The sequence below is a fragment of the Lithobates pipiens genome, unplaced genomic scaffold (assembly GCF_037356315.1).
Source record: "Lithobates pipiens isolate NorthernLeopardFrog02 unplaced genomic scaffold, aLitPip1_a1.2 Scaffold_19, whole genome shotgun sequence".
Lineage (NCBI taxonomy): Eukaryota > Metazoa > Chordata > Amphibia > Anura > Ranidae > Lithobates > Lithobates pipiens.
In genome coordinates this window covers 548,543,350-548,562,494 of record NW_027507764.1, presented here as the reverse complement: position 1 = coordinate 548,562,494, position 19,145 = coordinate 548,543,350, and the positions used below count along the sequence as shown (strand labels likewise).

Below are 19,145 nucleotides of genomic sequence, written 5' to 3'. Positions count from 1 at the left end.
CCATCGTAAAGGGCTGAGTGCTACGCGTTTTTATAGACCCAATATTTCATAATTGGGTCATCAATGGTGCCCCTCTTTATTTAGGAGATGATCATAACAAAAAAAAAACAGCATCCATGTGATTAAATCCTAAGAAATAGCCTTGAGTTGTTTCCTGAATATAACTATATAGAAAACCATAAACCGGAGCACATTTCAGGGAAGGAACAAAGCTTGATAGGCGGTTCACTCAGCCGTACTGTCCGTTCTTGTGTAGCCTACGCCGTCTCCATAGAGATGCATTATCCTTTCTCCTCTTCTGCGGAAAATCGATTTGTGGTGCATTCACCAGTATTAGCCAGTAACCGAGTCAGCCATGGTCTATTAGTGACCATAACATTTGAATCATTTTTATTTTTATTTATTTTCCTTGAAAAAGGGACAGCATTACTTTAAATCTCTCCTCTCCCCATAGGTAGCGTCCTTTTCCCGGAGTCTGCGTCATTTGGTGACTGAGCCCTGTGGTGGTTAATTGCAGGCGGCTCTCTTCTGCAGTATGACCTCATTCTCTGCTCGCAGCTTGTCTACTGCTAGGCTTATTAATGCGTTGATTACGTGACTGTCTTTAGCCGCTCCCGAGTTCTGCTATGTACGGATGAGTAGATCCATACTCCTCTCCCTGTGGGGGGTCGTGTTAAAGTGTGCACATTGCACGTAAACAGAGGCAGCCATTTTGCGAGCTTGAGAAAGCGTTACGCCATGCCACACCAATGTTACCAGATTCCCAGCATTGCCTGTGCAGCGAGGGAAGAAGTCGTTTTGTGTGCTCGACTAAAACATTAACACTTTTTAAAGAGGAACTCTGAGCTAAAATCATCCTGTGGCTTTCTACAAGGGAATGGTTTAAACCCCAACTCTGCGTTTATTGAAAGGGAGCAAGTAAAAGCTTGTTCACTCCAGCTATGTTGGACAGCATTGCCCAAGGCAGTCCTAAAGCAAAAACCAGGCAAGTGTCTTAATATTTCAGTTCACACAATGCCCTGCACTGGTGTGCGCTTGAAAAAAGTAGGATGGGTTGAAATTTTTGTGTAGCAGTGTGCTGCAGTGTGGGATGTATAGTTGAATGAAATGTCGTTTTGATCTTTCAATAAAGTTAAAAAAAAAAAAAGCATCAGTGCATTACACTGTCCCTACAGGTTCGCACACACACCAAAGAGTGTGCGTTATGCAAAGCATAAATTGTGCCTGCTGATATGAATGGGCCCTATGTTGAAACTCCTGTTCAAATTCAAGACATTTGGTCAATATAACAGCCTGGATGCTGGCAATTTTTTTGCCGATTCAAGGCTTGCCCTTTTATGACATGCACAAGCCCTCCAAATTTGCTCTTTACTGTATTGTGGCAGCCACCTAGCAAAATACCTAGCAAAATACTTATCTCAGTTTCCGTGTTCTGTACTGTGCAGCCCTGCCCAGTAATGCACAGTCTATGCAAAAAGGCCTGTCCATATCATCCTTGCACATTAGCTCCTATGGCAGTTCCATAGGAACTAATGGGCCCAGCTATATAGAGTACGGTTGCAGCCATAGGAATGGATATACTGAGCGGTGAATGTGTGCAGCAAAAGCTGGGGCTTGGGGCTGAAGCTAAGCATACTAGATGGCTGCCTGTTAGGCGGAATATGTCACACTTCCCCTGCCGTGGACGTAAGGCTTACAGTGAGTGAAAAAAGGTATTTGATTCCCCCCTGCTGATTTTGTACGTTTGCCCAGCAAAATAAAATTTGATCAGGCTATAATATTAATGGTAGGTTTATTTTAGCAGCGAGAGACAAAGAATAACAAAAAAAAATCCAGAAAAACGCATTTAAAAAAAGTTATAAATTGATTTGCATTTTAATGAGTGAAATAAGTTTTTGATCCCCTATCAATCTTCAAGATTTCTGTCTCCCAGGTGTCTTTTTTTTTTTTTTTTTTTTTTTTTTTAATACAGGTAATGAGCTGAGATTAGGAGCACTCTCTTAAAGGGAGTGCTCCTAATTTCAGCTTGTTACCTGTATAAAAGGCACCTGTCCACAGAAGCAATCAATCAGATTCCAATCTCTCCACCATGGCCAAGACCAAAGAGCTGTCCAAGGATGTCAGGGACAAGATTGTAGACCAGATCCAAGACCATCGCCGAGCAGCTTTGTGAGAGGGTGACAACAGTTGGTGCGATTATTCGCAAATGGGAAAAAAAATAAAAATAACTGTCAATCTCCCTCGGTCTGGGGGCTCCAAGATCTCATTTTGTAGAGTTTCAATCATCATTAGAACGGTGAGGAATTGACCCAGAACTTCATGTAAGAATCTTGGCAATGATCACAAGGCAGCTGGGACCATAGTCTCCAAGAAAACAATTGGTAACACACTACGCCATGAAGAACTGAAATACTGCAGCGACTACAAGGTTCCCCTGATCAAGAAAGCACCTGTACAGGCCCGTCTGAAGCTTGCTAATGAACATTTGAATGATTCAGAGGAGGACTGGGTGAAAGTGATGAGACCAAAATCAAGCTCTTTGGCATCAACTTAACTCTGTTTTGGAGGAGAAGGAATGCTGCTGCCTATGACCCCAAGAACACCATCCCCACTGTCAAACCTCAAGGTAGTAACTATGTTTTGAGGGTATTTTTCTGCTAAGGGGACAGGACAACTTCACCGCATCAAAGGGATAATGGACAGAGCCATGTACTGTGAAATCATGGGTGAGAAACGCTTTCCTTCAACCAGGGCATTGAAAATGGGTCGTGGATGGGTATTCCAGCATGGCAATGATACAAAACACATGGCCAAGGCAACAAATGAGTGGCTAGGCCACTCCAGGACCTTAAGGTGCTTCTTCTTGAGCAAGTTTCCAGACCTTAATCCCATAGAACAGTAGTTTTCAACCTCAGTCCTAAAGTACCTCCAACAGGGCATGTTTTCTGGTTTTTCTGTATCTTGCACAGTCAATGGCTTGGTATTTTGGACCGCTATAAGTCATGTTTTGCGAAGGGGTCAAATACTTATTTCGCTCATTAAAATGCAAATCAATTTTATAACTTTTTTGTTGAAATGCGTTTTTCTCACTGTTAAAATAAACCTAGCATTAAAATTCTAGACTGATTTTTTTTTTTTTTTTTTTCAGTGGGCAAATGTACAAATCAGCAGGGGATCAAATACTTTTTTCCTCTCACTGCAAGTCTGAACAAGACTATTCCAGCTTGTCAGGTCTGTAAGCCTTATGTCAATGGAAGCTATGGTCGCTTCAGCAAACAGGCACTGCCAAGTAAAGGAATAGCGGTGATCTGCAGTGGACATATTTTGGATTGAATGGGGGCAGGGTTAGACCCTCTGTCAATTATTTGCGCCTCATTCACACTGTCAATGAAATACAGCATGTATTTGTGGGCGGTGTCATCTGCACCTATGCATGTGGGGGTACCTCTCGCGTAGAGCACGCTCACCAGTGCCTGGGACCTGGCAAAGACTGCGGTCCTGTGAATAATCCAACATTAAGGCAATTCCCTGACTGTGTGCAGTAATTAAAGTACTGAGTTCCTCTGAAAAGTGACTTCTTCCATGTTGTCACTCCACACTGTAATTTGTATGTTGCTTTAGAAGGGACATGTGGAGCCTGCCCCCATTCCACCAGTCCAGTGCGCTACCACTGTTACCTCCCAGTAACAGAGGGGGGTCCCGCTGAGCACCTAGCGCAAACCTTATGGATGCTCTTTAACTCTTTCCTTTTCCATACTTCCTGACCAGGCCATAGATTTCCGGTTGCTATTGGAAACCAACCGCTAGGAAGGGAGCCAGTCATTGAGCCTTTATCACAAGACCCGTCACCTTACCAGTTACCACACTTAGCGACTGGTGGCTTGTAGCTTCCTTCTTCCTTGGTAAGCCATAGCAACTATGCTCCTCGACTTATCCAAGTTTACCCTTTCGCAGCGGTGTTGCTTCATACCCTGTAGTGCATTTACAGATCCAGGTGCTTTTGATACACCAGAACCCGTATGCACCCCCTTGAATAACTGCGGACCAGGCTCAGAATGGTTAACGTAACTTTACTGGAGAAATGCAGCATGTGAACCACCTCCTTTTCTTAATCCTACCTACAATAATGTGGTGGCCCAGGCATACCTCCCATGTGGTGATAGTCCATACTGGCATTGTCCATGGCTTTCATGTCTTCCGTCGAACTCTGCTTCCTTCGTAGCGCCAATGACTGCCCTTACAAATGCTGCTGGAACTCACTGGACCCACCAAAACCCACGCTCTCTGGACCTCAACGGTGCCCCTTTTTTATAACACAGTTGGACTGGCTAGGACCAAAGGCCCGGGAACTGGGCTAAAAACGGTTAACCTTTTCCCCAACCTGGGCCAGCTGTTGGCTAACTAAACTTTACACATTCTCAACCTGCCTACATGTTTATAGGGCATTTCATAATGCTCAATTTCCCCTCTTTTACTAAAATTAATATCCACAAGCATCTCTGTATGCTGACAGAGGCGGAGCAGCGAGACCCACCGAGAAGATGGATGCTCCAGACTACAGGGGACAGCGGTGACTTCGCTGGCTCCTGTGTCAGGTAAGTGACACATAATGGACTATGCGATGCATAGTAGTCCATTATGCTTTACCTTTGCAGGGAATCAAAGAGGAAGTAAACCCATTAGGGTTTACTTCCTCTTTAAGGCATAATAATGCATGTGATGATCCTAAATTGTATCATTCACACTGTGTAGCTGCAGTACATTCAGTTTAGCTGTGTTTAAAGAAAATGGAGAGGACAGATTAGTATTAAAGTGGTAGTAAAGTCTTATTTGTAACTTTTACCTACAAGTAAGCCTATAATTAGGCTTACCTGTAGGTACAGTGAATATCTTCTAAACTTGCACGGTTTAGGAGTTATTCACACTGTATGCAGCCTCTGACATCACCGGCGCATGCGTGCTGAAGGGACGGCATACCTGTGCCATCCCTTTAGAGCGCCATGCCGTGGCCGCGACTCCCATGCGCAGGAGTGATGTCGTGCTCGGCCAATCAGAAGGCTGGAGCACTGGAACCTTGATGGAAGCCCTGTCAGTGGTGACAACACGGCGCTGGAGGGCTTCATTCTAAGGTATTTGCATAATGTGCTAGTATGCAAATGATGCCATTGTCTTGCAAGGTTTAAAAAAATAAAAATAAAAGTGCGGTTTACTAACGCTTAGCTTCTTTACATAAAAAAAGACTACCCATTGGAGAAAACCCTAACCTATATACACATATTGGCCATAGACTGCAGCCCTCTACAGACTGTCTGCTATATAATTGCAGTTATCTATAGCCGTATTAGGGATTTGGTGCGTTCGAGGATCTAAATCACATAAAGCAGTTCCATCACCAAAGAGACATTGAAAGAAAAATATTTTCATGTTAAAGGATGTCCTTGGATGTTTAAAAGTTGTAGCTCTCTAGTGTGTTGGAAAAGCTGAAAGATTTCGAAGCGAGAGAGGCTTTCTACCGCAGTCCGTCAGCCACACATAACACGTTTTCAGTGGGTGTCAGGAATCCAGATGTTGGTCCCAAGTAAGGTGTCGCAGTGCCATCTGTCGTGTATTTATAACTCGGAGCCCTACAATTGCGTACACGCTGCACCAAACCCATTCCTTATTCTGATGAGGATAAATGCGGCTAAAATATGTAACAAGCTTTCAGTGCAGGAGTAGAGATGCCGGTCTTGTGTGCGGCAGAACAATGATTAATTCAAGGCCTTCTTTTTTTATTTTTTTTTTACGAATCTCACATAATATAATGTGGACTTGTGCCTGAAAACTATAGTAATCTGAAACAGGGGTGCACCATCTGTTTACTGCTGATCCTGCAGCAGTTACATAATGTAGAGCAGTGGTCTGGCCCAGGGGCCACATGCGGCCCTTTGCTTGCCTTTACCCTGGCCTTGGGACACTTCCTCCAGCTGACGCCAATGATGGTTCACCATTGATGGAGCATTATTCCTCTCGGTCATACCAACAATTGGGCTCTATTCCTCCAACTAACACCAATGATGGGGCAGTGTTTACTCCCACTGATGCCATGGCCTTTTCTACTCCCACTAGCCACCCTAAAGCCTGAAGGACATTAAACTGGCCCTTTGTTCGGAAAGTTTGGAGACCCCTGATGTAGAGCAAAGCTGGACAAATCCCAGGAGCCAGATAGCCAATGTACCTCAAATTCAAACTTTTTGAGGTTATGTCTAGTTGTCTAGAAAAACGAAACAAAAAAAAAAAAAACTTCCATATTACGCAGACTGGCTACTGAATTAAATTTGTCCACCCCTGATGTAGAGGTGAGATTTATGCTGGTTCACGAGAAAATCAATAGATGCCCCCATCCATGCTGGTTCTGCACTGCTGGCTATTGTGTTGAAGCATCCATAGCGCTTACAGATGCTTGAATAGTAAGTGTCTGCCTTTTGATGTAGTCACTGAGTGGCTGATTTATTCCTGGCTCTTTCGGTTTTCTCGAGCCAGGTAGTGGCTACAAGGCCACCCCCAGCTTGGATTCAAACTTTTTTTTTTTTTTTTTTTTCATTGTAGATGGAGGGGTGTTTTTTTTTTTTTTTTTTTTTTTTTTTTTTTTTTTTTTGGTCATCTGTGTCTCATTGCTGAGATTTCCCTTCACCTCCTGTCCCATAGTCAAACAGGAAGTTGGAGGAAATCCCTGCAAATTATGGGAATCTCTTGGAGATCCCCACGTCACCAATAGTGTCCTCTTTGGAAAATTTACTTCCCTAGGGTTCTAATCCTCCATTCTATCCAAAACTAAAAAAAAAAATAAAAAAAAATGTTGCCTTTAGTTGCACTTGAATAGCATTAAAACGTAAAGGTATGCATGAACACTGCTGCTGTTTTAGGTGAGGAATGGCCTTGTTCATTTATGGTTTTCCTAAACAGAAAAATGACTATCGCTAGGACAAAACTCAGGCAATAACAGCCACATTGGTCTTGGTGGCAAAGGGTGGGCTCAGTCCATGTCTGAAAAGGATTAAGCACAACACTTACCTTATTCCTTACTCACAGAGCAGAGGCTTTCCAAATATCAGGTAGGGTAGATAAGGTAGACAAGTCTGGCAGCAGCATTGAAGAGAGGATAGCCCATGGAGAGGTAGCCCTATGAGAAGGGAGTTTCAATAGTCAAGGCAAGGAAGACAAGGAGGGGCATGAGTAGGTTGGTGGTTTAAGGTAAGTATTATGTTCCAATCTGCCTAGACTAAATAGGAAAAGTACGTAGAAAGGACAATCCGGTGTCCAGTATATACAAGTTAGAAGGCGTGTTTGAAGGCGTTTATTGGAGATTGTAGCAAGTATGACAAGCCAACATCGGGGGAACAAAGACTTACCCTTCTTGAGGGCTGTTCCTGATAATAAATGAGGAACAATCTCGACTAGGTGTGTCTGTAGCACAAGGATCAGATGATGTATGTGTGAGCTACCCTGCCTTAGCGAGCACACCCAACACTCAGACATACATCAGTCTGATCTTCACATGTGGAAACTACTTTTGAGGTTGTACCCAGAGGTAGCAGCCCAGGACCCAAAAAGTTGTGCCACATAAGCCACTGGAAGCAAAATCTTCTTCTCCCCCGCCCACTCCCATCACCCACCCATGACCAGTGATTGCATGAGTCAGTCCAGCATGGTCTCCAACCCCAAAAATCTACACTAGTCTAAGCATTGGATGGAGCATTGCAAGGTTAACTTTTCTATTAGGAGTTCAGCTGTAACATTTCTCCACTAGAAATTGGTAAATGGTCAGTCTACCCAAAAGTCATATCTCATAAGTAGAGTCTAGGGAACCAAAAAGTTCAGTAGTGTCTTTTATGACTTGAGGGGTCCAACCTGCAGCTGGTCCCCAGCTTTGTTGAATCCCGCCTTGGATCCACTTGATGGGTTTTAGCCATTCTGTACTCCAATGTTGCCTAATCTGCGCCCTCTGTCTTATAGTACAGCCCTCAGGCCCAGCAGCCAGTAGTGGGAGCATTCATTTAAAAAAAGGAGCTATCATGGATGTGATCTTGAGAAGTTTAATGTAACCTGTCACTAAATAAATTGAATATTCAACATGTGCCCCTTGGGATGTCAAGGACTGCAGTTGAGGCCCTGTGTTTGCAACTACTGGTCTACTTTATCCCAAAAAATTGTATAATTGTGCAAGAGCAAAGCAGGCAGGTTTGAAAGCCACAGAACACACTCATGTGAACTCGCTCTTTTTAAGATGATAGAATACAAATACCTGATGGCTGATATCTGTACTGGAAGCTAAATACTAATGTATTTTTTTTTTCCCACAGGTGTAACAAATTCCAAACCTATGCAGATTCCAGAAGTACAATACAATTCATCCTGGATGATCTGTGGATTATAAACTTATAAAAGTTTTTTTTTTTTTTTTTGTTCAACCTCCTACTGAAGAAGTAGTAAAGGAGCAGCATGGCTAGTAAGAGAAAATCTACAACACCGTGCATGGTCCGGGCCTCTGAGCTTGTGGACCAAGATGATCAGGATATGGACATTGGAAGTAATGCTAATACACCCAGTCCTGAAATCAAGAAAGACTGGGCTGGGGACAAAGAAAAGGCAGCTGAGAACAATGAAGTGGTGGAAAGTAAGCCTCCTGAAAATCAATCTAGAAGGCTTCAGGGTGGTTACGAGTGCAAGTATTGTCCATACGTAACACAGAACCTTAATGAATTTACTGAACATGTAGATATGCAACACCCGAACGTCATTCTTAATCCTCTTTATGTTTGTGCTGAATGTAACTTCACAACAAAAAAATATGATTCTCTATCCGACCACAATTCAAAGAATCACCCCGGAGAGAGCAACTTCAAATTAAAACTCATGAAGCGCAATAATCAGACTATCTTAGAACAATCCATTGAGGGTGGTGGTGGTGATGTTTCTAGCACCCACGACAACACGGAGACTGATGATAATGCGTCAGGCATATCGATGCCTAAAATGCCCATTATGAAGCTTGGAAAAAGCCGATTGGATGGAAGGAGGACATCAAGGAGGAACGAGGAATCTTTGCTTGACTTTCAGTTTGGCATCAGTGCATCTCTCCCAGAAATAAACGGCATTTCTGGGGATGGTCTAACTCACGTCATGCCGTCTGTTCAACTCCCACCCAACATCCACCTTCTTCCAAAAGTTGCGGTGCCCCTGAACAGCAACAAATATAACTCAGCTCTTGACACTAATGTAACTTTGATCAGTTCATTTAACAAATTTCCTTACCCAACACAAGCAGAGCTGTCATGGTTGACTGCGGCTTCAAAACATCCTGAAGAGCAAATCAGAATCTGGTTTGCTACCCAGAGATTAAAGCATGGTATAAGTTGGTCCCCAGAAGAGGTAGAGGAGGCCAGAAAGAAAATGTTCAATGGGACTATTCAGTCTGTTCCCCAGACCTTCACAGTATTACCAGCCCCCTTAACTACTACGGCTAAAATTGCACAGCCGATCATCCAGACTGCAGTACCGTGTCAATTCATCGGTCAGCCCGGTCTAGTTTTTACTCAAGTAACAAATGCTCCTGTGGTTACGGTTCCTTCCGTCCCTGTTAGTATTGGCACTACTCCAAGTCAAACCCAGAAACGCACCATGCAGAGCCCCCAAGAGGCTCCTGAGCCAAAGCGTCAGAGTACCGGACAGGTTCCATCTCCATCTACTCACAGGTTACATTCTGTGTCCTCAAGGCATGAGCGCAAAAAGACCCATGAACAGATAGCGCTTTTGAAAGCTAGTTTTGTCATAAGCCAGTTCCCTGATGATGCCGAAGTTTACAGGTTAATAGATGCCACTGGCTTGCCCAGAAGTGAAATTAAGAAATGGTTTAGCGACCATAGGTATAGAAGCCAGAGAGGTCTTGTTAATATCACCAGTGAAACCTTAATCAAAGACCAGCTGTCTGGCCGGACCCGTCGCCCTTATCATTACAGGGATTTGGGCCGGAAGGCTGCTGCACTGACGACAGAGGATCAAATTCAGTGTCTTGAAAACAGTTTTGCAAAAAGCCCGTATCCCACACAAGCGGAAATTGATCGCTTGCGATCGGAGGCAAAATTGTCCAGAAGGGACATCGATTTGTGGTTCTCCGATAGAAGGAAGATGAAAGATTCTGTGGAGCAAGAAGTTTTAGACTCTATGGGCTCTGAAAATGATGGATTTATCAACGGGGCAACAACACATTCTGGGGGCTCTTCCCCACAGATCAAATCAAGACAGGAGCAGCTTCACCTGTTAAAAAGTACCTTTGCAAGAACCCAGTGGCCGTCTCCACAGGAGTATGACCAACTAGCAGCACAGACTGGGCTCGTTAGGACGGAAATTGTAAAATGGTTTAAGGATCACCGCTGTGTTCTCCGAACTGGCAGTTTAAGATGGATGGAGCAATACCGCAAAAATTATGAACGCTCTTTAGAAGAGCGGAAAAGGTTCATCAAAATGGTGTCGGCCACAAAGGCAGGCAAAGAGATTCTAGTGGAGTATTTCCAGGAATATGGCCAGCTGCACGAAGAGGACCTTGATCTTCTTATGCTCAAGACTAAAATGAATTCTGAGCAAGTCAAGGTTTGTTTAGGGGAAATGCAGGAACAGGCGGCTCAAGATCAGCTCGACATTGATCAGGATGATAAATACGATACGGAGAGTGAACCCAAGGACTGGAACAGGTCATTACATGATGATGAGGACATTATTTCAGATGGTGGAGACAGCTGGAGCCATACTGGACAGGATACCCTAGATGACACGGTGGACTATGAGTATGAAAATACTCCCAATGAGGACTCTAACCAGGTAATTAACACAAAGATAAGCAATATGTTGAAAAGAGTAAATTTTGTGTGCTTTTGCTTCTCGCTAATATTGATACTAATGAACCATGTCATAAAAAATTTTCAGAGTAGGAAACCATTTAGGTTATACAGTGCCTTGCGAAAGTATTCGGCCCCCTTGAACTTTTCAACCTTTTGCCACATTTCAGGCTTCAAACATAAAGATATAAAATTTTTATTTTTTGTGAAGAATCACCAACAAGTGGGACACAATTGTGAAGTGCAACGAAATCTATTGGATTTTTGAAACTTTTTTAACTAATAAAAAAATGAAAAGTGGGGCGTGCAAAATTATTCGCCCCCCTTGTGTTAATACTTTGTAGAGCCATTTTTTGCTGCGATTACAGCTGCAAGTCGCTTGGGGTATGTCTCTATCAGTTTTGCACATCGAGAGACTGAAATTCTTGCCCATTCTTCCTTGCAAAACAGCTCGAGCTCAGTGAGGTTGGATGGAGAGCGTTTGTGAACAGCAGTTTTCAGCTCTTTCCACAGATTCTCGATTGGATTCAGGTCTGGACTTTGACTTGGCCATTCTAACACCTGGATACGTTTATTTGTGAACCATTCCTTTGTAGATTTTGCTGTATGTTTGGGATCATTGCCTTGTTGGAAGATAAATCTCCGTCCCAGTTTCAGGTCTTTTGCAGACTCCAACAGGTTTTCATCCAGAATGGTCCTGTATTTGGCTGCATCCATCTTCCCCTCAATTTTAACCATCTTCCCTGTCCCTGCTGAAGAAAAGCAGGCCCAAACCATGATGCTGCCACCACAATGTTTGACAGTGGGGATGGTGTGTTGAGGGTGATGAGCTGTGTTGCTTTTACGCCAAACATATCGTTTTGCATTGTGGGCAAAAAGTTTGATTTTGGTTTCATCTGACCAGAGCACCTTCTTCCACATGTTTGGTGTGTCTCCCAGGGGGCTTGTGGCAAACTTTAGATGAGACTTTTTATGGATATCTTTGAGAAATTGCTTTCTTCTTGCCACTCTTCCATAAAGGCCAGATTTGGGCAGTGTACAACTGATTGTTGTCCTATGGACAGACTCTCCCACCTCAGCTGTAGCTCTCTGCAGTTCATCCAGAGTGATCATGGGCCTCTTGGCTGCATCTCTGATCAGTCTTCGCCTTGTCTGAGCTGAAAGTTTAGAGGGACGGCCAGGTCTTGGTAGATTTGCAGTGGTCTGATACTCCTTCCATTTCAAAATGATCGCTTGCACAGTGCTCCTTAGGATGTTTAAAGCTTGGGAAATCTTTTTGTATCCAAATCCGGCTTTCAACTTCTCCACAACAGTATTATGGACCTGCCTGGTGTGTTCCTTGGTCTTCATGATGCTCTCTGCGCTTTCAACAGAACCCTGAGACTATCACAGAGCAGGTGCATTTATACAGAGACTTGATTACACACAGGTGGATTCTATTTATCACCATCAGTCATTTAGGACAACATTGGATCATTCAGAGATCCTCGCTGAACTTCTGGAGTGAGTTTGCTGCACTTGAAAGTAAAGGGGCCGAATAATTTTGCACGCACCACTTTTCAGTTTTTTATTTGCTAAAAAAATTTAAAATATCCAATAGATTTCGTTCCACTTCACAATTGTGTCCCACTTGTTGGTGATTCTTCACAAAAAATAAAATTTTTATATCTTTATGTTTGAAGCCTGAAATGTGGCAAAAGGTTGAAAAGTTCAAGGGGGCCGAATACTTTCACAAGGCACTGTAAATTCTAAAGACATTTAGTGTTCAGTGTAGGTAACCAAAATACCTGACTTAAATGCCATATTAACTGAAGTTGAAATCGGGCTTTTTAATCTGGTTCGTAGTCTGAAGAGTAATGTATTGGATGCTGAATGGGTGTTGTGACAGGATTGATGGTGCCACCCCAGAAGCACATGAGCAGTATATGTCACCAGCACACCGCTTCTTCGGGACCTCATAGACCTCACTCGTGTCCACATGCTTATATGTGCTTTGCAATCTAAAGGGGGGGTTACATAGGTGGTCTTTGCAGCAGTGAGGAAAATCGGTACAGGTGGTGTCAGGAAAAAAAGGGGGCGGAGAGCTGAAGTTACTCTGCAGAGCTCAGTGAGGAGAGATGTGATAGCTGATTGGAGGAGCCCCCCCTTCACACAGGAACAGAGCTGAGGCTGCCAATAACAGCCTGTGTGCTGTAAATCCGTCCCTTGTCACCTTTTTCTCTTGGTGTCAGGAAAACTTGACAGACGTGATTCATTCTGATAGCAGAGGAACAAATTGGATAAGAGGGAAATTACACTTCTAAGAGCACTATAGAGGAATATGCTTTGTTAATATTTTATGTCTGAGGTTTACAACCACTTTAAAGTACCTTTAGTTGGTGCTATTCCCTAAGCTTAACCAGTGAAGTCTTTGGTATGTACCCTGTGCCTTTCCTTCCCTCCTACCATTGTGTGAACTGGCAATGTTGGGTTGCCATCAAGCTTCCTGCAAGCTTGATGGCAACCCAACATTGCCATCAAGCTTGCAGGAAAAAAAAAATACAATGAAATGGTCATACCTCCACACTTTAACTGTTCTTTGATATCTATGGACAGTTTAAAGGCCAACTGCAGGCAGCAGATATTCTCCTTGCAGTAGGTCTAATGCTTGTTTAGTCTAGGGCAGTGGTTCAGAACCTTAGTCCTCAAGTTCCCACTAAGGCCCATTTCCCACGGGCACCACTGTGTAGCGGATTTTGGTTGCTCAGCGGGGGATCGTTCCACTGACGCCCGCTGAACAGGCGGATGACCAGTCCGTGTCCACTCCACTGTGCAGGACAGACACAGTCCCGCTCTCTATGGGGAAATCGTATGGATACGGAACGCCTGACAGATTGATATTAGGACCAACAATCCATGTGTTTTTTGAGGACAGGATCAGATTGGATGGAGGCGGGTGTCAGCAGACATGTGTCCCCTGACATCCGCCTCTCCATAGTGGTGAACAGAGGGTCCGATCAGGTCCACCTGAAAAACTGACAGACGGACCTGATTGGACGGCCCGTGTGAAAGGGCCCCAACAAGTCATGTTTACAGGATTTCATTCAACTTGCACAGGTACTTTAAATCAATGGCTCTGTATTTTATCTAAGGGAAATTCCAAAACGTCCTGTTTGGGGGTACAAGAAAAGTGGTTGGGAAGCACTGGTCCAGTGGGATCGAAATATAATCGGTAATACTTGGCTTTTTAGGTTTTATTTTAAGAGATACTGGACCTTTTCAGGGAAAATTGAAAGTTTTATGCCCGCCCCACCCCCCTACTGACAGATAGCTTTGCAGTCCTCTACCTGCCACTCCTTTCCTCCATTGCAGTGGCCACCTAAATACCCAGTGTTTGGCTATTGATGAAGCCTAGAGGGAGTAGTGACATCCCTCTGGCAGTGCTCGGGCCTAGTTCTTACTTGTCCGCACTGTCACACGGGAGGAGGTCACATATACCTACAGTAGAGGCACTGGGTTATTTTGTGTCCCTTGAGGAAGGAGCAGCCAATGGGGGCATGCTGAAAAGGTGTCACTTTAAATGTTCAGACAATTCATCCTTAAAGGATAAGTTCACCTTTACAGAAAATTTGTAAGATGAATTTACACTGGACCGCCTCCTGGTCCCGCTATACAGAAGTCCCCGTGATCACCCGCTGCGACACATTCAGTCGCCGCTTCACCAGTCCGGGATTTTAAATTCTTGAGGCTTAATCTCTTAAACGTAACTCGTAAAAGTATGTACATTTGGCATTCTAATTGGTTGGCGCCGTCACATGGACAGCTCTGACCAATCAGAACCCGGCTAGGCCCTCCTGTCGGTGCTGTAGAAGAGCAGAGAAAGTCGCAGAGATGTCAAATCCCTGGACCAGTAAGGCGGTGACCCGATGTCTCACAGCGGGTGATCGCGGGACTGGGGTACAGCGGGACTGAGGGGGGATGGGATGCAGTGTAATTTCACCTTACAGATTTTCTGTAAAGGTAAACTTACACTTTAAAGGATAAGTACCACAGTGGTGTAGAGGTTAGCACTCTCGCCTAGCAGTAAAAAGGGTCGCTGGTTCGAATCCCAACCACGACACTGCCTGCCTGGAGTTTGCATGTTCTCCCTGTGCCTGTGTGGGTTTCCTCCGGGTACCCTGGGTTTCCTCCCACACTCCAAAGACAAGCAGGTAGGTTAATTAGCTTCTGTACAAAATTGGCCCTAGTATATGAATGGGGACGTTGGATTGTGGGCTCCTTGAGGGTGGGGACCGATGTAAGTGTGCAATGTACAGGGATAATTGTAGACACTCACTCAGGTTGAACTGGATGGACTGGTGTCTTTATTCAACCTTACTAACTATGTAACTATATGCAAGTTCACCTTTTTGGAACATGTTTCATGTTCCACCCATATCTTGGGCTCTGCCACGTTATTCATTTACAGTCCTCTGTGAATGGGAAACTACAAGTCCTGACAGCCTTTGCAGCTCTCGGCTTGAAATTTCAATGAACTACCACGGCGCGGTTGAGCGCTCTGGTAGCTCTTCATTCTTCCTGACAGTGTATCTGTCCGTAAGAGAAGACCAATACACTGAGAAGTCTGTAGGATTCCTGCATGACACTGGTGATCTACTGATCGTGGGTGCGATGCTTTACAGGCTCCCAAAACAAATAGTAAATGCTTTTTTTTAATTTTTTTTTACCTGCAAAAAAAAAAAAAAAAGTGTTTTTTATTTATTTTTTGTTAAAAGGTGAACTTATAATTTAAATGGTGTCACTTGTGTCCATAAAAGGTGCAAAGATTGCTCATCCATAAATATTTATAGACGTTTTTTAGCTATTAGTTTTAAGTTTCTCTCGTCATCCCTATACCACGAGGTACCATGTGTGACGGCTCCTGGGTTTCAGTGTGTACAGGCAGCTGGAATTATCTCTTGCCTGCAGTGCCACCTACTGCCCTAATCTGGAATGGCAGGAGAAAAAATATAAAAAAATAAAAATCGTTTTATTCAACTAGTTGGAATTGCTGTCTTGTATCATCGCTACAGCACGTAGGAGTTGGCTGGAGGGACCTATTAAAAAGGCTTGATTTAAATCCACTTGATTTAAATCATCATTTTTAAAGAGCAACTGTCATATATATATATTAGAGAATTAAATGGCGATTGTTGCAATATTTTATGTCACATGGTATTTGTGCAGCGGGGTTTTAAATGCAACTTTTTGGGAAAAGGGACACTTTCATGAATTAAAAAAAAAAATAGTAAAGTTAGCCCAATTTTTTTTGTATAATGTGAAAGATGATATTACACCAATTAAATAGATACCAAACATGTCACACTTTATAATTGCACGCACTAGTGGACTGGCGACAAACTACGGTACCTAAAAATCTCCATAGGAGGCGCTTTTTTTTTTTTTTACGGTTACTAGTGTTATATCCTCTGTGTTGTGAGAGACACAAGACTCTGGTATGGAACAATGGAAGTTTATTTCCAGTACTCACTGTACACTGCAACATGCATCTCAGGACAGTACATCTTATTAGGCTGCTTACATGTGTCCAAGATGGCTACTATACCCCTTGACCCTTGGCATCACTCCTGGGTGGAGCCAGCCTTAAAGTGGCAGTACATGTGAAACCCTTTAGGTATAACACCTTCCATCCATCCCTAAAAAAACAAACAAAACAAAAACAAAACGAGAAAAGGCACAAAACATTAACTAATAACTGTCCAATAACAGTCCTCCAAACACAAGAGATGCACAGGACTTTTCCTGCATCCAGATGTGAGAGCAAGATTCCAGGGACAGTTGTGGGGATACAATGTCATTGGATCACTTTCGGTGGCCCCCGTCGAAAGTCTCGTAACCGGACTTGAAGCTGAAACCGGTCAGGAGGGCGACAGTGTCGTTGAGGGCGGGCACCCATCGACTCGGGATCGGAGGAAACAGGGTCGACTGGAATGGGCACTGGCGGTGCCAAGAAGGGATCCCCCAGCTCAGTGGGTGAACCAACCTCCGGACCAGGGCTGGAGGGCTCTGTTGGAGCTGAGTTCAAAAGATCAGAGTCCCCCCAATCATCAGTTCCCATGCATCCTGATCCGCTGGGAGCAGTTCCTTGCAACACTGGTGGTTCAGCCGGCGTCAGAGATTCATGCAGTTGAAAACGAGGGCGCAGTTGGTCCGCATGCCTTCTGCAAATGGAACCATCTTCCAGGCAGACCCTATACATCTTGGGTCCCAAAGTCTCTGCAATGACAGCAGGAAGCCAACGGGTGTTGGAAGCCCCATAAGATCGGGCCCATACCTTTTGTTGGGCTGTGAATCGGGGGCCTCATGGTGTTTGACCATCTTGTCTTGGGACTGCAGTACATGTTCCTGGACTGTTTGTGGGCGGAGCATGTCCAAAACAGTCCATGGCTGCCGACCCAGAAGGAGTTCTGCTGGAGTTTTCCCGGTGGTTGCATGTGGTGTGTTTCTGTAAGCAGAAAAGGAGGAGTCCAGCTGCTGGGGTGACAGGGACTGCTGTTTACTTGTAGCCACTGTAGCTTTGAAATAGCGTTTAAAAGTCTGCACAAACCGCTCTGCTTGACCATTTGTAGCTGGGTGGTAAGGTGCGGTCAACTTGTGCTTGATGTTGTGGGCAGTCAAACGCTGAAACTCCTGACTGGTGAATTGGGCACCATTGTCTGTGACGATTTCTCTGGGGTATCCAAATGTAGCAGCGAGATGTAACAGTATGGAAACTGTTGCCTTAGTTGTTGGCTGAGTAACAGGAATGACCTCAGGCCACTTTGAATGGGCGTCCACTATGATCAAGAAGGTGTGTCCTCTGATCGGACCTGCAAAGTCCAAGTGTAGTCGAAACCAAGGAACCGTGGGCCAAGTCCAGGGCTGGACGCACCCTCGAGGAGGGTCTCTTGCAGTTTGTGCACATCCAGCACAAGCATTCACATATGTTGTGATATCCGAGTCTAAGTTTGGCCACCACACATAGCCTCGGGCCTTTTGTTTTATACGTGTGCCCCCCGGGATGACCAGTATGTAGCAAGTCCAGAATGTGTCTCCGGAGGGTCTGTGGAATGATCACTCAGTCTCCCCATAAAACACAGTTACCAGCCACAGTTAATTCCATACGCCTACGGAAATAAGGTTCATAATCCTGTGTGACGGTTGCAGGCCAACCGGACCGTACCCAGGAGAGTATTGTTTTCAGAAAGGTATCCTTGGCTGTATGGGCTGCTATCTCCCCAGAAGACAAGAAGGACAGGCTGGTGTAACGACAACTCTTGACCGGTGGAGAGGAGTCCATTGACCTCCCTGTCAGTCGGGACATTGCGTCCGCATTAGGATTGGCATCATGACCGCGATACTGGATTTTATAACTGTACGCTCCCAATAACAGGGCATAGCATTGGAGGCGGGCCGCAGTAGTCTGAGAGATGCCTTTGTCAGGGCTAAAGATCTGAAGGAGTGGTTTATGGTCTGTCAGTATGGTGAATTCCCTACCATACAGGTAAAGATGAAACTTCTTAATTGCCCATATCAGCGCAAGAGCCTCTTTGTCAATGTGAGAGTAATTGCTTTCTGCTTTTGTCAAAAACCTGGAGGCAAATGCCACTGGTTTTTCTGACCCATCAGGTAAGATGTGAGACAGTACAGCCCCCAGACCATAGGGTGAGGCATCACAAGCCAAGGTCAGAGGCTTCTGGAGGTCATAGTGAACAACCATGCGTGACGCCAACAGCTTCCGCTTAGAGACTTCAAAAGCGCGTTGGCATGCAGCCGACCAGTCCCATCTGGAGTGTTTCTCCAAAAGCTTGTTCAACGGAAACAAGGTGTGTGCCAGATCTGGCAGAAATTTGTGGTAATAGTTCAGCAAGCCAAGGTATGATCGCAGCTGCTGGACATTGGTTGGGGCAGGAGCTTTGACTAAGGCATCAACCTTGGCTTCTGTGGTGTGTATACCGTCTGCATCCACAAGGTGGCCACAAAACTCCAATTTCGGCACCATGAATTGGCATTTTGCCAAGTTCACTTTCAGACCCTGCTCTTGGAGTCTTTCCAACACAAGCTCCACGTTTCGCTTGTGTTCCTGGTCCGTCCGTCCCGTGATGAGCATGTCATCTAACAGGCACTGAGTGAAAGGAATGTCCGCCAAAATCTCATCCATCTTTCGTTGCCAAATGGCTGGGGCAGAGGCTACACCAAACACCATCTGATTGTACTCATACAGTCCCTTGTGGGTGTTGATGGTCAGAAACT

The 19,145-nt window shown here is 44.6% G+C and overlaps 1 protein-coding gene across 1 annotated transcript in view; it reads left to right on the top strand.

Annotated features, from left to right (window-relative positions):
• The window catches only part of ZHX2 (zinc fingers and homeoboxes 2), a 90,772-nt gene that overhangs the window by 66,853 nt on the left and 4,774 nt on the right, over nt 1-19,145 (top strand). The window contains exon 3 of the mRNA XM_077493273.1: nt 8,343-10,857. Coding sequence (XP_077349399.1) covers nt 8,482-10,857 — 2,376 coding nt within the window. The 5' untranslated portion in view covers nt 8,343-8,481. The remainder of the gene's footprint in view (nt 1-8,342; nt 10,858-19,145) is intronic.